Genomic DNA, 20214 nt, shown 5'->3' with positions numbered 1-20214 from the left:
GTAAAGATATTAAAATGAATAAATAAGACAAAGCACAAGACGCCTATGCGCTGTTGAGCCCACCATGGAGCATAACCCCCGTTTGTGAGTGTGACAGTCATGTGACCGAGGCCACGCACATTCTTTCATGCATGAGTCCGTAATTGCTGGAAAGGTTTTGACGGGCATTTTAATCTGCAAGACCAGCCTTTCATTCCACACATTCAACATTATGACGCATTGGGTGTGAGTTGACAATTGACATTTATATCAACTGTTGGTCAAGATATCCCCTTCGAGACGAAGCCCATCCTGTCTCTTATCTGATAAACAAGAAACCAACACGCCTGAGGAAAAACAACAAATCAGAAAAAAGGGGTGTGGCTTATGAGGTGTGTCCATCATTATCTGTACACTGTTGGACATGCAAAATCATGTTTTGTGGTAACACCACTATGAAAAATCTTCTTAAGTCCTATGTAGCAGGTCATATTTTTATCTATAGACAACACTCACTAAATCGAGCTAAAAACCTTGACTCCCTCAAATTAAAACCAAACAAGCACAGAACATAACATTACCCAGAGACGAGTGGTATTTTAAGAATCAGCTTTTTACAAAGAAAAAAAAAAAAAGGGAAGGCCAGAAAACCAGAATACCAGCTGATGTTTTGGGAAACTGTTTTTGAACCTGGCTGCTTGGAATTCCTGCTAAAGATGCAGAGGTGACGACAGAGAGCTGCTCTGTTTTGTTTTGTGGCTCTTCTGATCTAATGAGTCTCACAACCATGTGATGACACCCGTGCGTGTTGCACTGCTGTTTCCACTAAACCCACCACCGCCTGTCCCCAGTCGCTCACTATTTTTTTATTACCTGTGAGGCAAACAGAGGCTATAACGCCCCACACCGACCCACCCAAGCTCTGACGTGCAGCGACTGCACAGCGCAGCTAAACAATGCGGAGTGAAGCGAGGGATCAGAGGTCTTTTCCTGGGCCAAACCCCCACACCGTCTCAACCCAGCTCACATGGTTCGAATCAATGCTACCACTAAAGCTGTTTAGTGGGCCAATTCAATAATGACTATCAAGCTCGGAGCGTATCATGTTGTGCTGCTTTAAGGCCAGAGGGCGGTTATTTGCGATATTAGGCAAACACAAGATAGTAGCAGAGTAGTTGTGCGAGGTTTTATTGCTCCTACCACACATCAGAAAGTCCCTTTAATAAAAATTCCCTTTGTCATGTGCTTCTAAAGTCTCGAGTCAAGGAGGAAATTGGCCCTTAAGAGCCTGTGGAGATTCCTGCCTTTTTTTTTTTTTTTTTTTACACTCCTTCAGCTGTGAAAGACAACAGAGCCATCTCTGGTTTAAAGGTCTGCCTACACTGCCTCGGTTTTGCAGAGCTGCCAAAAAAAGCTTTGTTGTTGCAATAAAACTCGATTGCAGCACCACGAAAAAAAAAAAACCAACTAAAAAACTTGCCATGAACATACAACACAAACTCGGACACCATAATACGTTCATTTGCGTGTTCTTGGGACACGTGAAAGCCACAGGATTGCTCGGGAAGTGTGACTTGTGGCCATAGAGATTACCGAGAAGTTGCAGACAGGCAGCTTGGAACGGTTTGATCTAATTAAAGTCGGCGTGCCTTGCTGAAGCGTGTTTGTATGAAGTGCATATTTCAACCTTGTGGCCCCAGACTGAGGAAAAAAGAGCCAACGCCGATGCACACACAAGAAGGGGAAGGGGAGGGTAAAGAAAGTGGGTCAAGTATATATAATGCAAATATGAAGCTTGGGATTAGTGTGAAAGGGTGCACTTGTGGAAATAAAATGAAAATATAAAGGCTCTGGATTAAATTCCATCACGTGAAAGGTAATCCACATAATTCAATAGAAGTGTGGGGGAGAGGGGGGGGGGTTGGGGGTACCTACAGTGATTGGAACCGTTCCAATGCTGGTTTCTGACGGACGAGCTGTAAGGATGAGGAGCCCCAGGCACCAGTCCTTTCTCCGGGAGCAAACACCCTCTGCTCTGGTTGTAGTAATCCATCATCAAAAAGGGGTTCGGGCTGGGGTTCAGTCCCACTACGTCCACGCTTTCGTACATCATACGGACCAAACAGGGGGGTCGTTATCCCCCCACCCCCCCTGCCCTCCCAAAAAAAAAAAAAAAAAGGTATCAAACTAGTGCGCACACCAGCCGAGGTAGAAACAGAGAGCACCAAACGGGATCAGAGCAAAAGTGATAGATCCATTTGAACATTTGCCATGTTGTTTTTGACGCGATGTGAAGCTACTGGAGGACATTTAGATCATTTTGCATGCTGCGGCAGAGACGCGCATAAAAAAAAAAAAATGCGCGCAATAAAATCCCAAAGAGGAACGCGCATGCAAAATAGTCGAGGGAACCCCGTCCGATTGCAGCTTTTTTTTTATTATTCGAATTATTTCTTAACAGTCCGCTTTAGTCTCCCAGCCTGGCGCGCGTCGTCCAGTGCGCGAACCCGCAATTCAGCAAGCCGACCCGACCCGGCGTCCGTCCACGGATTCCTCAGTATCAGCGCGTCGTTTGCGTCCGTGCGCGTACAAGGATCAAGCCCGCACGGAGGGAGCGTGTCGCCGCTATCATGTTCTGCAGCAATGTGACAAGGCGCAGCAGCTGAGGACTGAGGCTCCACCCCCCCCCACACACAAACACACTAGCCCCCCCTCTCCATCACCCCCTCCCCTCCGCATCCGTTGCGCCTCCTCCGTTTTAACCCATTCAGCGCGTCACGGCGCTTCTCCACAGAGCATCCCGAGAGATGCACCACCGCAAAAGCGGCCTCCTTTCGGTCTACTCAAAGTTCTTCAAAACATGTCGTGTGATACTTTCCAACATAGTTCCCATCCTGGTCCTGTCCCGGTTGGAGCCGGTCCCCCCCCCCCCCCCTCCTACCATCCTCTCGTCACTCCCAACCCTCACATTTTTCCCCCCAGTCTCCCTCATTTGCCTAATGCTATGCAGCTGAACTTTTCCTGAACCCCGGCAAGTAGGCAGCCTCACCTCCTGGTGACCCGCCGGATGACTTGGATTCGCCTCTCCGGCTCGCTCTCATCTCACCATTATTCAAGGGTTCCCACCTTCAACACTCAATGCAACACTATTACACCTTTTTTTTTTTTTCCTCGAGTGTGAGGCGCCTCACTCGGGAGACCCGGGCGAGCATTTAGCATCCAGAGTCAAGGTGACCGAGGTTTTTTTTTTTTTTTTTTTTTCTCACAGTAATTACAGCCTCGGTCCAATCCAGCTGCTTTCAGTCGGGCCGCCAACTTGCGTCACGTCCCTGAAAGCCGGCGTCGCTCCTCCTCGACATTGCAACATTCCATACGACATTGTTGCTACTTATTATGCAAACGTGTAACTTTGGGAACAACTAGACATGTGCCAAAACCATCAAAGTGCAACACGCACAGACTAATTGCTTTATTTCGATTTGGGAAAGCACTTTTTCCCAGAAATAATCTTAATCGGGGTCAAACAGTCACCATTATAAAACCATTTAGATGCTGGATTTTCAATATGTGTGTGTGTGTGTCATGTGATCCAGAGTACAGTTGCTGGTTGGGAGTTATTTATTCCATACATACTTTATATTTTCTGTCCTATGAAAGACGTTAAGCCTGGACACTGGAAGGGTTTGGATACTTCTTCGCTTTATCACCACGACTGAATCACCTATCCCATTACCTCAACAATGCCCCCCCCCCTTGACCAGAACCACAGCTGGCTCTCACCAACAGTACTTGGGATTATCTGCACAGAGGGGTGTGTACGTGTGGGGGATGTGGTCCGCCCCCCACTCACTGTGACACTTCATTCAATGCGGGCCGGGCTGTGTTTACTCAATGCGATAAGAGCACAGTGTGCAGGCCTGAGCTGTGGCGGCAACCCCGCCCCCCCCCCCCCCCTCACCTGATCTGATAGCACACTCATGGATTCCTTGACAGTATTAACAGTTGTCAGAAGATGCAAATTTTTCGGATCATGCCTAAGAAGGTGAAACGGCTTCAAGCAAAGTCTGATAGCGTTAGATTAAAGTCTTGATCTGCTAGCTTGATAGGAGACGGTTAGCATCAGTTGCGTCGAAAATTCAAATAACGAGACGGGTCCCTCCCGATTAAAGCATCCGTCGCACGTGCAGCAATCGGCGCTTATGTAAGCGATCTGGAGCAAAGCTGAAAATGAGTCTTTGGTGGAGAGCGAGGGCAGAGGGAGGGAGAATGGAACGACGAGGGGGTGGCGGGATTTTAGAAGAGGGTTTTATGAGCAAGGGTGGTGAGGAGATTGCTGGCTGGACCTTGAGGGTGTCAAACTATTTTTACTACTCGCTGCCTTTCTTCAGGGGTGCGAGGGAGCTGTAAAGAGCGCTCCCAAAAACCATTCCTCTGCCGAGGAGATGAGCCGTCAGGTTAAAACAAACAATAGGTCGTTATGTCATCTGGATTATTGGCGTGGTAAAAAAAGAGTGGAGGAAGAGCAGACCGAGCAGATCAGACACTCAGTTAGACTAAACACCAGATAAGGCCGGACGCTTTTGAATTCGAACCGACGAGGACTCATTTTGGACTTCCTGTGGCACTTACCCACCCCCGTCGACCTCACGTGCCTGCAGATGGCTAATGCCAGGCGCTAAAGACGTTGGGGCAAGCCCTAGCAAAGCCTTCCTATCTTTCCTAAATCTTCACAGCGACCTAATAAAGCAGCTCAGTGGGGCAACATCGGGAAAGAAAAGTAGCGAAGGAAGTCATAGAATGGAATGAAGTCAGAAGAGCATGCCACCAGTGTGTACTTAACACGTAGGAGCATGTCCTTCGTTTTCCGGCAAGTGCTGTCAGTATAGATGGAATTGATAATGGTGTCACTTTGCATCCAGTTGTCAGATGAAACTTTTTCGGTTTTCGTGCGTGTACTGTCCGTGTTTGTTTACACAGCTGATTTTTGTGCACCGGCCAAACTCAACAGCTGTGTCGGCGTGTAATGAGAACGAAAAGCGTTCTGTCAATCTACTCAGCAAAATATTCACACCAAAAGGAAAGAAAAAAAAAACAAAAAAAAAACACACCGACTGAAGCCAAAATACTTTACGGACCTCTTTGCCATAATTTCCTTGGCGACCTTCTTTGGAAAAGCTCCTCCCTGTCATTATCCCTTTAATGCTGCAGATTCCAGCATTTATGGTACAGGCCTATATCTGCCCATAAAGCCTTTTATTGTTAAGTCCAACTCTGTGGTGACCGTAACCTGGTTTTCCCATTTTTTATGGGGACCTTCACTATATCACACCGAAGGAGGACAAAGCCGTCCACCATCGGTGTTTACCAAAGTATGGCCCGCTCATAAATCCATCAGGGCTGGCGGCATTCTGGAAATACCTCAGCGGAACGAGGGAGGGGGAGGTGTGTGCGCGTGTGTGTGTGTGTGGGGGGGATAGCTTATTGTATTGCTTGTAATCTTCCACACTCTGCAGCCTTGAGTTGGAGAGTCCATCTCGGCGATGATCATTTAGGCTTCTTTTGAGACCATCACTCAGCAAATCAAAGAGAAAATTGCTATGGAGGAAGAATAGCCCCGCCCCCATCCAGTTGGCAAGTTTATATATGAAGAAACAACAAGATATATAGATAAGGAAATGAAAGAAAAACACTCAAAAAGTGCCACGTTGGTGTCAATTCCATGGAATCAAAGTGACTGCAAAAAAACGGAACTGATGCAAGTGGCACATATGCATTCGTCAAAAGGGTGGAATGGATGAAGCCGGGAATTCAATCTGACCTTCCCTGACTCATAAAACACTCAGTTGACGTGCACAGTGGAAGCTTTCTCTGATGTATTCCGAGTTTCCATTCTCTCAGTCTTGACAACGTTCCTTCCAAAGTTTCTTGAAGGTATCCAGTTAGTTGAAGAAATGATAGAAGCGGAAGAAAGATTTTTTTTCTGTATGCCCCCCCCCCCCCAAAAAAAATGCAGAGCTGGTTCAAATGTTAATGAAATGTCAAAGGCCCTCTGCTTAGCCAGCAAGTCGGGATGTGGGGACAACAAAGGCCATTGGGTGGGGGGTGAGCGACAGAGCTCCACGACTGCGAGCATGACAAATGCCCCTGCCATCGCCGCCGCTGTGGCCTCTGTTGCCCTGCATCATCCACCAGGGCGGTTAAGGGGGGGTTGTTTGGGGGTCCGCCTCATTCGGACCCAAAGAGGCCAGCAGGAGCAGAATTAATGGAATGGATGACTCTGCCGCTTTAAAAAGAGAAGGTGATGACGGTGAGGGAGGAGGAGGAGGAGGAGTGATCAGCATTTCAAAAGAGAAGGGCCGCTGAGAATGGAGATGGAGCAGCTCAACTCTTCTGTTTGTATGTGTATTGTTGTTGTTGGTTGCATATGAAAGGAGACCTGGTGTGTGTGTGAAGGTCATCTGGGAGTCCCGCCTCTGACAATGGAAGTTGTGCCAAGAGCGCTTCATACAGGAACTAATTCAAAGACGAAAAAGGAAGTGGAAAGTGGCTATCGACGTGCGGCGTGTTGTGTCAAAACGTGAATCCGCTTCTGTCAACACCAGATGACTGATGTGGCGTTGCTCAACAATTTTGCGCATACCTTCTCCCAGTGCCAAGGGTAACATTTTATCTGCCCAATCAGTCTTCTCTGACATTATTGCGTCTCCATTTCAAAATCTGAAGCTCCACTTTAGCCATAAATCACAACGCACGTCGGCCAAGGCTGAAGTGTTCCAGAAAAAAGAAATAAATTACACACTGCTTCTCTTTGTGTATTTGTTTGTCCATCTGGTCAAGTTAGGATGATAACATAAGATGTTTGAATTCCATTTGTGGCCAAACTTCCCAGAAAGTGAAAAGAAGCACAGAAGGGGCTCTGGGGCTGACAGAAATGAAGCTGTGCAGTCACTATGGCGACCCGAACCATCTGTGTTGCGAACCCATCGAGAGGGGGAGCGCCTCAATAGTAAGTAAATAGGCTAATGCGAAAAGTGAATGGCTCTGAAGGGCAGATCATTAGCGGGCCGCGTCTCCGCCATTCTCTCGGCGTTACCACGACGGGCAGGGGGCCCGATCGCCAGAAAGAGCCCTGATAATATTTAACCAACGCAGATCTATCATCAATCTGGACCCCCCCACCTTAAATCTGGCCTATTGTCATTCACACCCTGACTCCCTTTCACTCCTTATTCAATAATTTTGAGCCATTGTTCCACCTTACATGCCCCCTCTGAACTACATTACTTCTCCCACTCAACTATGAAAGGAGCGGGGGTCCGAAAAAAAAACAAAAAACATCATACGTTACAATGTCAAGCCGAACAAAAACGTCAGCCGGCCATGGCGAAAGTCTGGCTTTTCTCAAGACTTTGACTATACGCCATCTGAAATCATTATTTGCAATATGATAAGAGGTACCTTTACTTCCCCCATTCCATCTTTTTTTTTTTTTTTTTTCAGTGCTGCCAGTGAGCCTTGAAGACACGAGAATATTTGCGCCGAGTAAATAGAGAATGAATTATATTTTAACACATTGCTAAGAAAGAGCCCAACTGTCTAGACCACATGTAAGAAGAAATTGAATGCTTTCAAGTCTGTGTTTATCTGCTATGCAAAGTTTGGATGAGACAAAGCTGGCAACATCACGATAACCTACTTGAATACGCTTCTCACTTTTTTTTTTTTTTTTACCCCCTCCTGGATCCAAAATACTCGATGGCAGAACCACATAAGTAAAACGTTTTCTTCATTGCAGCGTTCCCGACTGCTGATAAGGTACTATATAGGACTATTCCGCTGATAAGAAGTCATTTACGTCCTCTGAGACATAATAACAAATGACAAGGGTCATGTCAACAAAACATTTGAATTGGGAGACGGAAGACTCAGCTCTCACCATTCTTATCCGGAATCATGTTCTCGTTGTGAAATGGTTGTACGCAACCCAACTCAGTATAAGCAATATACAGAAAGACGTCAACACAACATGAGCAAAAACAGTGTCACAATGTCTTGACTTCCTCTTTGGTCTCAATATATTTGCAAAACTCAGAAGTGGACTCCCGTCACGCATAAAACACAAAAACTCTCCAATAAGGAGCCATTAAAGTGGATTAAAATAATAACATGCAAGCAAAAAACAGCCTCCCTTAATACAAAAGTCTTGACTAGAAAAGCACCAAATAGTGTGCAGAATAAATTATAGAGGTACATATTAGAAGATAAAATGTTTCTAGTACATCAAATATTGTTGCTACTGGCTAGAAAGCAAAGCGTGGGGAGTCTCTGTCACCAAAAGGCATAAGTCCAATCAGAGGTTCTGCTTCATCCTTGACAATCGCGCCATGTTTTTGTGCTTCAAGTATATTTTTAGGTGGCGTTTCGAATCAACACGGCAACGTCCATTCATCTTTAGATGTGAAGTGAAGAGACTCGCCTCCTGGGCTCATGCAGAAATCCTCCCTCAGCGAGATTACAGATTCCAATTTGGGAATGGGTCAATATCGCATCTGGCTAATCAGTCGGAACGCAAAGAACGTTGCGGACGTATTTCCTAATCTTAACGGATGAACATCACGTCGTCCACACGTGGGAGAGAATTTCCTGACGCTAACGATTACCATGTGACATAGCACTTCAAACCGCGTGATAAGACAAGCGCGCACTTGGACCCTGCTCCCGATGTCCGGGTCGACGTGAGCGAATTAAAACAGAGTCGTCAATACAAGAGCTCAAACAATCAATGATGTTATTGAGCCGCAGGGCCGCAAAGGAATAGACGGTGACGGGCGACATCATTTCAAACACTGTAAATCTCTTCAAAGTGAGCCTTCATGTTTCAGATTTTGAGTGCGGCTTGTCACGAAGCCACGTAAGGTACTTTGTTACAATCCGCCGCTATCGTAAGCGGGCGCTCGCACACTTACGGACGACAAATGCCATCATCAGCACAATGCAGGTGCCCGATTATTCCAGCAAAGGAGGTAACAATAGTGGCCGACCGCTGTCTGCCTGTGCCCCAAAAAATTCAGCCGTCTGGCAAAAAAAAGCTGAGTACGGCTCGCATCGTCCATCCGTTGTGCCAAACAATGGTTGACCGCATGTCAACATTGCAACGACCGCGAGAGTGTCAAATAGGACCAAACTGAAAGAATACAATATCACATTATCTCAACGTGGCAAGTTCTTATTTATAACAAAATATTACAAATAATATTTTTAGGGACGTATCCCCGTTCCTAAAAATGTGCCATATTTATTATGTCATGTAATACGGAAACCGATAAAAAATGACGATGGCTTCCGGTTCCTTCCCCCCCTCTGAGAGCTCCATTGGTCCCTCGTGCCGGTGCCCGCCCTGAGGAAACCTCCAACTCTATATAATCAACTTAAGCGCTTTGCCGTATGCCGCTACGCTGAGCCGCCGTGAGGTTTACTGGTCCACAGGACCGCACTGGCTCGGCTTATCTCGCGCGGCGCAGCAATCAAGTGGTAGCGAAAGAGGAGCCGGCCTTCTCGGTGGTTACGCCGATTGAGTGGCTAACAAAAGAGAGTATGACGGCGTGTGTGTTTATGTGTGTGTTAAGAAACACTATATTTAACCCCGCGTTGCTTTTTAAAAAGAAACAAAAAGACAATTCTGGATTTTCTCTTTTAACCATGACGGTGGCAGCACTAATGCTGTTTTTTTTTTAAAGTCCTGAATGTCACATGACCTAAGGGTATGAAGACAACTTTTGACCCCTTATTTAAATACAGCAAACCTTCCAAATTGCACAAATCAACCTGCATTTGCATCATACGGTTATGATTGGTAATATAAGTGGCAAAAATAACTCGGGCAACATTTGTTCTCTGCTGTCGTATTTCATCGAAAGGAAACGCTGGTGAAGGTCTGGTTTCCGCTCTCTGTTATTGTTGCCAAGTTGCAAAATACTGCTAGCACTACAAAGCACACCCAGTTTCCTAATAATGAAAGCCACCTTTTATAGGCGGGGGGGGGGGGGGGGGGGGCTGCTTCTGCTGTGGTAGCACGAAAGACATTTTGTATCATGGTGGGGTAAATTACAGTTTGTAATAACAAGACTGCAACAGGATGTTCCCCCCAAAAATGTGCATGACGAAAAAAAGGTTGCTTCACATATCGTCTTTTTCGATTCACTCGACCCAAAACTTTATTGGCTCTGTGTCCTTTTCCGCCTCTTTTGTCACATTCTCTGCTTCTCTGGAAGCCCAGTAAAATACCTTTATCTCTACCACCCGCTCTCACCCGCCTCGCTTTTGGGGGAAGATCAGTGCCGGCGAGAAGGTTTATTTGTGTAATTTACATCCCCTTCGACAGCCTTGCGCGGCCCCCCTACAAACCCTTGGCTTTTTACGGCAGCCAGACCCCCTCGTAAAGCAGCGGTTCTTTGTGATGGGCGGGCGGGCCTGGCCGACGGAGCTGCGATCCAGAGAAAGCTGGTTGTAAAAAAATAAATAAAAAAACAACGGTATTGCTTGGCTTCCTGTCTAGCCCGGTGTGTGCGTTTGTGTGTGGGCCTTTCGTGCCGTGCCGAGCCGACCCCATACGACCGAGGCGGGTGGGTTACTTGACTAAGCTTTAGTACAGTAGATCCAGAGATCAAGCATTAATCCTCCAGCCATCAGACACCATCTGTACTAGGTCACCGGCGAAAGGTCAAACGTTAATCCCATTAACAGGTGATACGGGCTCACCTGGAGAACCGGCGTCAAGCGCAGAAGGGAAAACAAATGAGAAACATGTGGACACATGCTTTTTATGGAATCAATCCTTAGCTGATTGGGAAATAGCGACACATAAAACAGAGAGAAATCCAATGTTGTGCTAATTTTGCCTTTAATTCTGCTATCACCACAAATGAGCTAACAATTAGCATCTGTGTTCCATGTGATGGCATTTTAAGGGACAAATATTTGGACATAAAACGCTGCAGAAAATATGTAGGCAGACCAACCAACAATGCTCACAGGCATATATTCTTTATCATCTGCAAACAAATCTATTACAGCAGAGTCTTGAGTAAATTACAGTAGTTTAGTGATACTCTTCTTCATAGCCAGTGCTAGCATATTCTATCCGATTACATTCTTACTATGGGTGTCACAATTAGCATGTTATCAATGAGTGACAACTGCAAAAATTGTTTTGCGCTTCGCACCCCTGAATATACATCGAGATTCAAAGCGAGGTTGGATTAAAGAAAAAAAAAAAAAAAAATCATCAAAAGGAGCTGAAAGATACGATCGCGAAAGAGAGCTGCGCTAACAAGTGCGAAGATGTTGCGAGAGAAAGCGGAATGGAACACAGTAATGAGAGCAAAAAGACGCATGTCAATGAGAGCCAGATGAAGAATTGGGGTGACCTTGTGGAGAGGAGAGAAGGAGACAAAAGCTGCCGTGAATACAAAAAGTGAAGACGCAACCCCCCTGAAAAATTTAAATGGGGCGGGGGGGAAACCGATGAGCACATTATCAAAAAGCAGTGACCCAATCGCCGGCCTTGCGCCAAATCCTTCAAAGTGATGCGTTAATGAGCCAGTCAAAATACACACATGGACACACAAGCGGAGCATCGGTATCACTGGACCTCGGGGAGAACAATGACCTCCAGTGGCTGTACTGATTTACAGTGTCAATGAGGACTCAGGAGCACAAAAAAAAAAACAACAACCTCATTAACAGTATTTGGACGCTCAGCTCAGAGCGTCTAAAAGCGGTAAACAAGTTGCGCGCCCGCTCGACAATGTCACGCACACACACCCGCCTCGGCGCAGCCCGCCTTCTTCTGCAGGCGACGACATGTCAAAAGGAAGTGCGGCTAATTAAAACAGTGCAGACAGCGCCATATGCATCCTCCTTTCATTACCCCGCGTTCAGATCGGTCTCGGCGATGTAAGGGATCGGGTAGCAAAAGTAAATGTTGCAACACTGCTGTAATGGCCGTGAGGGGGCAATGGCAAAGACATTACAAGTACAAACAAAGTACTGTGTCAACATCTACCTCTGCTTAAGGCTTTTGGTTTGCTAGCTTAATGCTAATGTAGACAGACAATAAACACACTCAAAGTCATCTATTCTTTATCCTCTACGTAGAACGGCTCGTATTAGTGCCGTACTGATGAGCTGAGATATCTCAGTAAACTGTATATCAGGCTTATACTGCCCCCAGGTGGCCACAGTTTTCATTAAATTGATGCGTCGTGACCGAAGCGGTTTGTTTTTATTCCGTTTAGTGTAGTCATGACTTTTCACACGATGTTGGCAATCACTGTTGATTCTTGACTTGCTGCAAAATGTCATTGTGGCACACAGACAAACTTAATCACAGCTAATCTAAAAAAACGAGTGTCCCCTCACATTAACATCACGGCAGAGCCCCCCCCCCGTCTGCCGGATATATTATTTTATTCCGCCCGGCCAGCTACGATTAATTATTCATCAGGCAGGTGAATTGGGACGCCCACAGGTAGAAAAAAAGGAGGAACACAGAGTCCCTCTGATTGAAAGCTTTAGGGAGATAGAGACGAACCCAATTGAAGGCGATGAAGGGCGTGCCTGTCCTAGTTTTATCATTTTAATATAGTAATACACACACATGCGCAAAGCGAGGCCTGTGACTCTGTGTGAGTGAGCGAGCACGTGTGCCTAAGCAGCTTTCATGGCGGAGACAGAAGGCAAAACAGAGCGCCCCCGCTGGCATTCTCAGTGGTGTGACACAGAAAGCTTGTTGGTCGGGGCATTAAATCTTAATGCACAGCAGTGCCAGCGAGAGGATGGAGCAAATGAGAAGATGAGAGGGAGAAAGTGGAAGCAAAGGAGTAGAGGTAGAAAAAGTGGAGTAGAAAAAAGCCGAAAATACAAAGCCTCCCCCATTTGATGCGGTTTCAAGATCCAGAAATGGTTCTTGTTCTATATGCAAATGAATCCCTCTCTCGACTTTTTCCTTTCCTCGGCTGAGTGATAAACGCCGTCTACGGGTTATAAATCCAGAGGGAGTCCCGACAGGCGTCCCAATAAAGCGCTCTATTTTCTCCCTGTTTGTCGGCGGCCTAGAGGAAGTGAGATAACATTAAGGGGGATGAAGAGGAGGAGGAAGAGTGAAATTTCATCAGTGGGACACACACACACACACACACAGGCAGGCAGGCACAGGCACACAAAGGCCGAGCGACAAACAAACGGAGGGGAGAACAAAAGAAGATGCATGAGTCGGCGGTGTCCAGTTCGCAAAATGCAAGCTCCCTGTCGTCAAGCGATTCCGAGTTGGAATGGAGCAAGGTCATTACTCGTCATTCTATTGTCCTCCGTAAAAAGTAGATTGACCTTTTCTCTTTTGTAGTCAAATAATTCAAGTTATTAGCAGCATTGACAGTTAAAAATGTTCAAACTTGCCTGTACAGTGTAAGGGACAGTTTGATCTATTTTCCAAATCCTTAAAGGGAAAAAAAAAATCATATCAAATTTCGAACAAGTCCCAAAGACTTTTTTTTTTTTGGCTGCATTACTAGTGACAATATGAACATTCCAGCAATGCATGTCAAAGTATTTGATGTTCTGGCAGCCTTTTCCTATAATGGCTGCAGCAAGCTTTGGCGTCCGTTGAGTCGTTCAGCCCGCTGCCAAGTACATCTTAAAAAGTTATTAAAAAAGTTTGCAGAAGGCTGAAAAGCAGTATCGGAGTGAAAACGATTAGCTGCTGTAAATGTTTTGTTGTTGCCGATCGGCGCTTGCAAAGTCCTCGCTCGTGTGTTTGCAGTTATGCATCCCCACGCAGAAATTTTCTCTTAAGAGGTTGAGATATGAGCAAGGGTGAAAGCTCAGAGGATTCATTCCGAGTCCTCCCCTGCTCCAAACAGGATTCCCACCTGGTAACAATTGAACCTCGGCCTGGTGGAGCGGACCCCGATGAGCGAAAAAAAAATGTCTGTGGGGAAAGCGGTTTCATTTTTCAATCAAATAAATCATGACCTTACAGAAAATAATTTTTGTCTTTTAATGGGCTCCCTCGCGTTTGAAGTTCGTCGGGGGACAGCTCGGCTTTGAAGTTCGTGAGGAGGCGGAGCAAACTTCCCACTAAGCGAGTGTGTGTGCGTGTGTGTGTGTTTGAGAGCGAGCAGGCGAGCGAGCAATCATATCGGCCTCCTCCACACGTCTTGCAAAAACGACAAGTCCTCGGCACATGATAGTTACCCCGGCATATAATTTGCCTTCACGGAACGGGAGACAAAAACACAAGCAATAATCAGAGTAGTCCGATACCAAGCCCCGAGTACAATAAGCCAATCCTACACCAACTTTCCGTCTTATCTCGAAACCATGAGTAAAAATGTCCCATTGTGGTTTTTATGAACGATGACTCCAAAAATCTTTTTGGACCCATAAAGCTCTCCGTCCATTCATAAGCGTTGTATTTGTATTCGTTACCAAGCTACAATTTGAGAAAAGCTTTGCACAAGAATTGCCAAAATATGGACAGTAGCAGTCCTGGCAAAAATGGCCAGAAGCACATTTATGGAGCGGACAGATGTGCAAACGGTGCGCTAATCCACCCAAGCAACAAGACAAACTTGTGGGAATAAAGTACAAAGAGTCATCGGGGCGTGCCTTCCCGATAAAGACTTAAATATCCCTTCAAAAGCGTTTCCCCCTACTTTCCGTGTGTACCTTCTGTCCAAGCGATCTGTTTTTGACATAAAGGCGATTCTTCAAAGGTCTGGAAGCGGCCCACTTTGACAGCACATCTGCCCGGGATGGAGACGCCCTCGCTTGTCTGCGTTGTGGGAGGAGCTCGGCGGCCGTATACTTGTCTTTCCTGCGTACATCCGGCTAATTTACTCCCCATAGCAAGCCTGCACTTGCCGTCGGGGCAGGAGTCACGCTTCGGATAGAAGTAGTATACGGCGCCGACTGACACGCGCTAATTTATAGACTTTGGGTAAGAGAAGGGGGATGTCCATTGAAGATAAAAAGATTTTGAAAAATGAAAAGCAGATGATGAAAAGGGGAGACCTTGAGGAGATCAAATAAAAGTAAAAAGAGGGCATAGCAAAGTAAGCTAAAGTGCTTACAGGTTGGTTGGTAAATATTGAATCGGCGAGATGTCAACTGTTTCCCTCCGGAGTCGTCTGTGTCAACGGCAAATAGACGCTTTGGCATCAAAACATAACGTGTAAACACGTTTATTTACCGAAGCGTCTGGCTCGGGTATTGGCAACACAAAGGAAAGGTGAAAATTAGAACAGTATTCTTTTTTTTTTCTCGTCAGTACATGTCTGGAATTTGTGTGCGCGCTTATCGGTTAGATTTTATCTCGACAGCGGCCGATCAGTCAATGCCACCGACCGTGGAATTCCTTCGTCCGACATCTGTCGACAGTTTCGGCGCCAAAAACAACACGAAGATTGCTGGACTTCATTGCTGTGAATGTTGCGTCACCTTTCTTCTGTTTTAGTTTTGTCCAAATGCATGTAAAGGTGACGAAACGCGCGACATGCTGGTGAAGAGGTTTTTATGTTCAAAAAGTGTCAACTTATTACAATTTTCGTGTGTGTTTATTGTAAGCACATACATATAATTATAATAAAAGGGACATTTGGGCGCCAGAAGGGAAGAAGAGGAGCGAGTCGCTTTCATGTGCCTCGTAGCACAGATCGCAGCTGTTTGCCTCTCATCGTAAATGAACAGAAAAAAAAAAAGACATCCGTGAAATGAAGAAACGAAAAAAAATCAAGTGAAAATTAATTTTTTTTTTAAAAAAGCAAAGATTTTAGAGAGTTTCCTTTTGTTGAAAGCTAATATTATTATTATAATTTTTTTAAACTGCAAAGATTGATGCTAATGCTATTGCTAGCCGCGTGATTACGTGTGGTGGCCGGTGCCAAGATATAGCCGGTGGCCCCATAAGCCGCAGGCCCGGCCGGCCGAGCTCCTTTAGAACTTTTTGCACAACACAGCCCGCCATTGTGCCGGCGCTAGGAAAAAAAAAAAAAGCGCATTAGCTGCTGAGAAAAGGGCTTTCCCCTCTCAAACCCCCTCGGACAACAAGCTTGATAATTCAATCGCTCTCCGAGGCCGAGGATCCATGAAACCGCTCGGAATCCACTCCCCCTCCCATCACCTAAAAACTCCTTTCCCTTCCTCCATCGTCTCCTCCATTAGGTAAGCGGCCTATATTTTGATCGATGTCGTCATTCCCGGCTTATCAAAGGACAATAGAGGAACGCCGCCTCATTGACATTTGAATTATGACACGGCGTGATGGGCGTCGCTTAACGGCCGCTAAGGAGATAGCCATATATATTTGTGTGCGGACGAGAGATAAAAGGAAGGAGAAAGGGGGTCAACGTTGAGAAAGGGTTGAAGGAAAGGATACACGCTGAAGGAGAGAAGAAAAAGAAGTTCTTATCGCGTTACCCTTGTCTTGACTTCCTCGCGAGGGCTTTGATGAAAAGAGAGAGAGCGAGAAAAAAAACAAAAAAAACAACCTCTCGCTGGCACATCAGATTGAGATGATGCCAGCGTTTAGCCAAGGCCGCCAGCGACAACCAATGGCGGCCCAACCACGGCTTAGCCGCTCCTCGTGTGAATGTTCACCATGGATACGATACCTAATAGACGATGCCGTCCGGCTCGGCACGCCGAATGAAGCCATCCGCCGGATTACGAGTAGACAGCTCGGCTGGGATTTGCATAAGCGGCCGTGGATGTAACAAAAAATTGAAAGAAAGACGTAGCGAGGAAAAGAAACACAGAGAAGGGGGCTTAAGAGAGTGGACCGCACTTGCCAAGCCACTCCAGGATAAATCCTGCGGTTAGGATCAAGTATTCCCGGCAGCGATTTGGCCCCAGGTTGCCTCAAAGCAAAATGGAAAATAACAGGCTAGGAGTAAATAGGTGGCCGGGTAATCATAGCTCTGTCTAAAGTGGAAGAGTGCGGACAGATGAGGAGAATATCGGGAAGGAAAGAGGAAAGTGTGGGCCGAGGAAATGCGGCGGGGGGGATGACAAAAGCCAGGCGAGCGGGATGCGCTTCGTTTTTCAAGCTTCCGATAACGCTGCAGTTAATTAACAAGGTCAATAAGCGAGATGGGCGGCCGTATTGGCACGCCGTCTTTAATAAGCTTCCGTTGTCGCTATCGGAAGTATCGGCGGACTTCCAATGGCTTTCCGATAATGACAAGCACCTCCTCCAGCTGGGTTCTTTTTCTTGGGTCAATCACACAAGACACACACACACACACAGACATTGGACGGCTGTCAACGGGGAGCACCTCACGAGCATCATTATATCCCGAGTGTTTGTATATTTTCGCCACCCACGGAGCTCGCTCGCATGCCCCCCCCCCCCTCCTTGAGTCGTGCGGACCACCGAGGCAGAGAGGAACCACCTGTCCATCCAGGAAGCAGCACACACACACACACACACACTCCAGCCAAGATTAGCATATCCATATTTACTCACGGCTACCGCGTGCCTCGATGGGTTTCTTAACGGCTTCGCTTCCTTAAGGTCTGAAAATACTCCAAATTACGTTTCTTTCATAGTTTGGAAAAGAGGTTCCCTTGCTCATCTAATAGCGACAGACAATGGAAGGCATTAATGATAAGAACGGGATCAATAGCCGGGTCGGGTTATTGCCTGCAGGCTCCGTTTTCATCAGGGCGAGCATCTGGAAAGCTTTTTAATTGAAAACGTTGCGCCCGTGGTGTGTAATGAGACATTTGATTGGTTGTGTAATAATATTTGTTGAAGTTCGATACCAGCGCGACAGCTCCCAGGTGATGATACTCTGTTAAGCGTTAAAGCTCCGGGCAATAAACGTGATATCAATACTTGCTCCGGAGTGTAACCCGAGCCCATGATGACTATCAGATAATGTAAAGATGTAAGAGGTGGTGAGATGCTGACAAATAGCGACAGGAGGAGACCGGCCAAAGCCTCGGCTCAATCTGTGGGACTGAAAATCCCTCTCTCGGCAACGTCGAGAAACGACTGGCTCGGAACTTGCGCGTCTTTCGTCACTTCTCAGCGGCGGATTAGCTTGGAGATGGCTTAGCTGTATCTGTGACGGAATATGGGGGGGGGGGATATGTCTGATGTGGGCAAAGACTGTTGACGCTTTCGTGTGTGGTAGAAGAAATGTGCAAGGAAATGTCCCAAGCTCTCTCTGGTGTTTACTGACAGGAAATGTTTGTCCAGGCGTACGAGAGGGGAAGCTTGCCGCCCCGTATCGCAAACACTGGGAAAGTGGCCCAACACACACACATATACACACAAGCGTGTAAAAAGGGGGAATCTGACGGAAGCGCCAGTCTTTGTGAGGGAGGCGCAGCGGGGAAATGGAAGCGGGAGCTCGGGCTACTATTGCCGCCTTCCAGAAAAGCGGGAAGTCAGAAATTTCCGACCTCTGAGAAGGAAACATGGAATGGAATGGAATGTCACTGGCAGTTGAAACGAATGCATGACCAAAATAGCAATATGGGTAATTTTTCAAAAGTCTCAAATGTATCAAACTATTTTCAGTTATTGCCTTCAAAATATCTTTCAATGTTGTAGCAAAATAATGCTGTGAGGCAAGACTCGGATTTTTGTTCCAAACTTTCATTGGGTTCATAATATGAGCAAATGACAGTCGACATGCACGTCCTCCCTTATTCGATTTGTTTTGATCATCTTAAAAGTTGGATTTCGCAGCACAGCGACAAGAGCAGGCCTAACTTTTGAGTCTGTGCACGACTGCAGCGACAATCTCTTTTGAAAACAAACTTTCTCACCTACTTCGACGAGAAACTTTGCGAGACACTTCTCCCGGCTTATGATTGATTGCAAAAAAAAAAAGAAGTTGGCAACAATGATCGCGTGTGTGTGTGTGTGAGAGGTTTATTCCGGGAGCGCTTGCCAGTTTTTGTCTTCTCGGTTGTCCTGGCTGATGTTTTTATTTATGTGTGGCTCATAAACTAAAGGACAGCGCTTGAGGCCGTGTGAGCACGTGGGCGTGATATTCGTGGCCGTTTACCATCACACGTCTGTCTAGCGGTGACGAGAGGACGTGTGTGTGAGCTCGGTGGCACGCGCGTCACGGCGAGACAAAAGAAAATTAGACTCACTGGCTGGCGACGGCGTGCTGTAGCCGCTGAGAGGAAGTCCTGGCAGAGCCGGCGGCGACAAACTCCCCAACATGTGAGGGAAGAAGTAGGAGTAGGTGGGCATTGGGAAGCCGTTGAGGTGCGGGCCCGGCATGGGGTTGCCCTTCCCAGCCATGACGCGTGTCAAACCCCCCTGCAGTTTGTAACACAGCCAAAAAGTGAGTCAGTGTCGTTCACTGGGCTGCTTTAATCCCCGTCCCCCCCCACCTCCATGGGAATGCGGGATTAGTAGCGCGTAATCCAACAGTGTCCGGCGAAGGTCGGCGGAGGTTAAAATCCCGTACTTACTGAGGGAACAATGGTTGGGATCTAAAAAGCAGCGCCAGGGTGTTTTTATCCTTGTGTGCCGCGCTGGCTCATGAGGAGGTCGGGTCCGTGGCTTCGACAAGGTGATGCCGATGTTGCACGCTTTCTCTACGGGGTTCCTTCCTCGCTCCGATCACATGATGCCACCATGTTCTCCCGGGACGGGCCTCCTCCTCCTTCCCTCCCTCCTTCCCTCCCTCCTCCGCAGCCTCTGTCGAGAGAAATCAAACAAAAAGGGATCATTCGTTTTTTTTGTTTTTTGGTTTTTTTTTCAGACGGAGAGCTAAGCCGTGCTTTTGTTTGGACGCTAATTAACGGTAATGTCTCGTCTGAAACCTTACGAAAACAACCCATCTGCCTTAATTACCTAATGGCGTGTTAAAAGTGAGGAGAGCGGCGGTTCCTCGCAGCTTTTGCGCGCCGCTCATTAACAATGACAGGCTGCAAAATAATACACGAGACGAGCAAAAAACAAAACAAAACACGCAAACGCCAACACAAAAGGAAAAACTTGGCTAATTACACGAGTTGCCGAAGCCAGAGGTGAGACCCGAGGTGCCACTCTGGGACCACCAGAGATTTGTTGCTGCAGAGTTTACTTTCAAAACAAAGACGCTGAGTTGTTATCGGCGAAAGAGAGGGAACGTAATTGCTATCGAGAGGTACGTTGACACGGCGGCGTAAACAAGATTAAGAGAGTAGCGGGGCTTCAAAACAGCT

At 46.7% G+C, this 20214-nt stretch overlaps 1 protein-coding gene across 3 annotated transcripts in view; it reads right to left on the bottom strand.

Moving 5' to 3' along the window:
- raraa (retinoic acid receptor, alpha a) overlaps positions 1 to 20214 on the bottom strand; it is a 70717-nt gene that overhangs the window by 21675 nt on the left and 28828 nt on the right. For 2 of the 3 annotated variants that reach the window (XM_085903689.1, XM_085903690.1), the window contains 2 exons: positions 19396 to 19705; positions 19150 to 19321 (listed from right to left, as the gene is read on the bottom strand). In XM_085903689.1, coding sequence (XP_085759815.1) covers positions 19150 to 19321; positions 19396 to 19401 — 178 coding nt within the window. In that variant the 5' untranslated portion in view covers positions 19402 to 19705. Of the gene's footprint in view, positions 1 to 1914; positions 2624 to 19149; positions 19322 to 19395; positions 19706 to 20214 lie in introns of those variants that run through there. The other variant, XM_085903688.1, reaches the window with a different exon arrangement.

This window comes from Syngnathus leptorhynchus, chromosome 22, assembly GCF_054491065.1.
Source record: "Syngnathus leptorhynchus isolate UIUO chromosome 22, UIUO_Slep, whole genome shotgun sequence".
Taxonomy (NCBI): domain Eukaryota; kingdom Metazoa; phylum Chordata; class Actinopteri; order Syngnathiformes; family Syngnathidae; genus Syngnathus; species Syngnathus leptorhynchus.
Note: the sequence above shows the minus strand (reverse complement) of the source record. Positions and strands in the feature narration are given on the sequence as shown.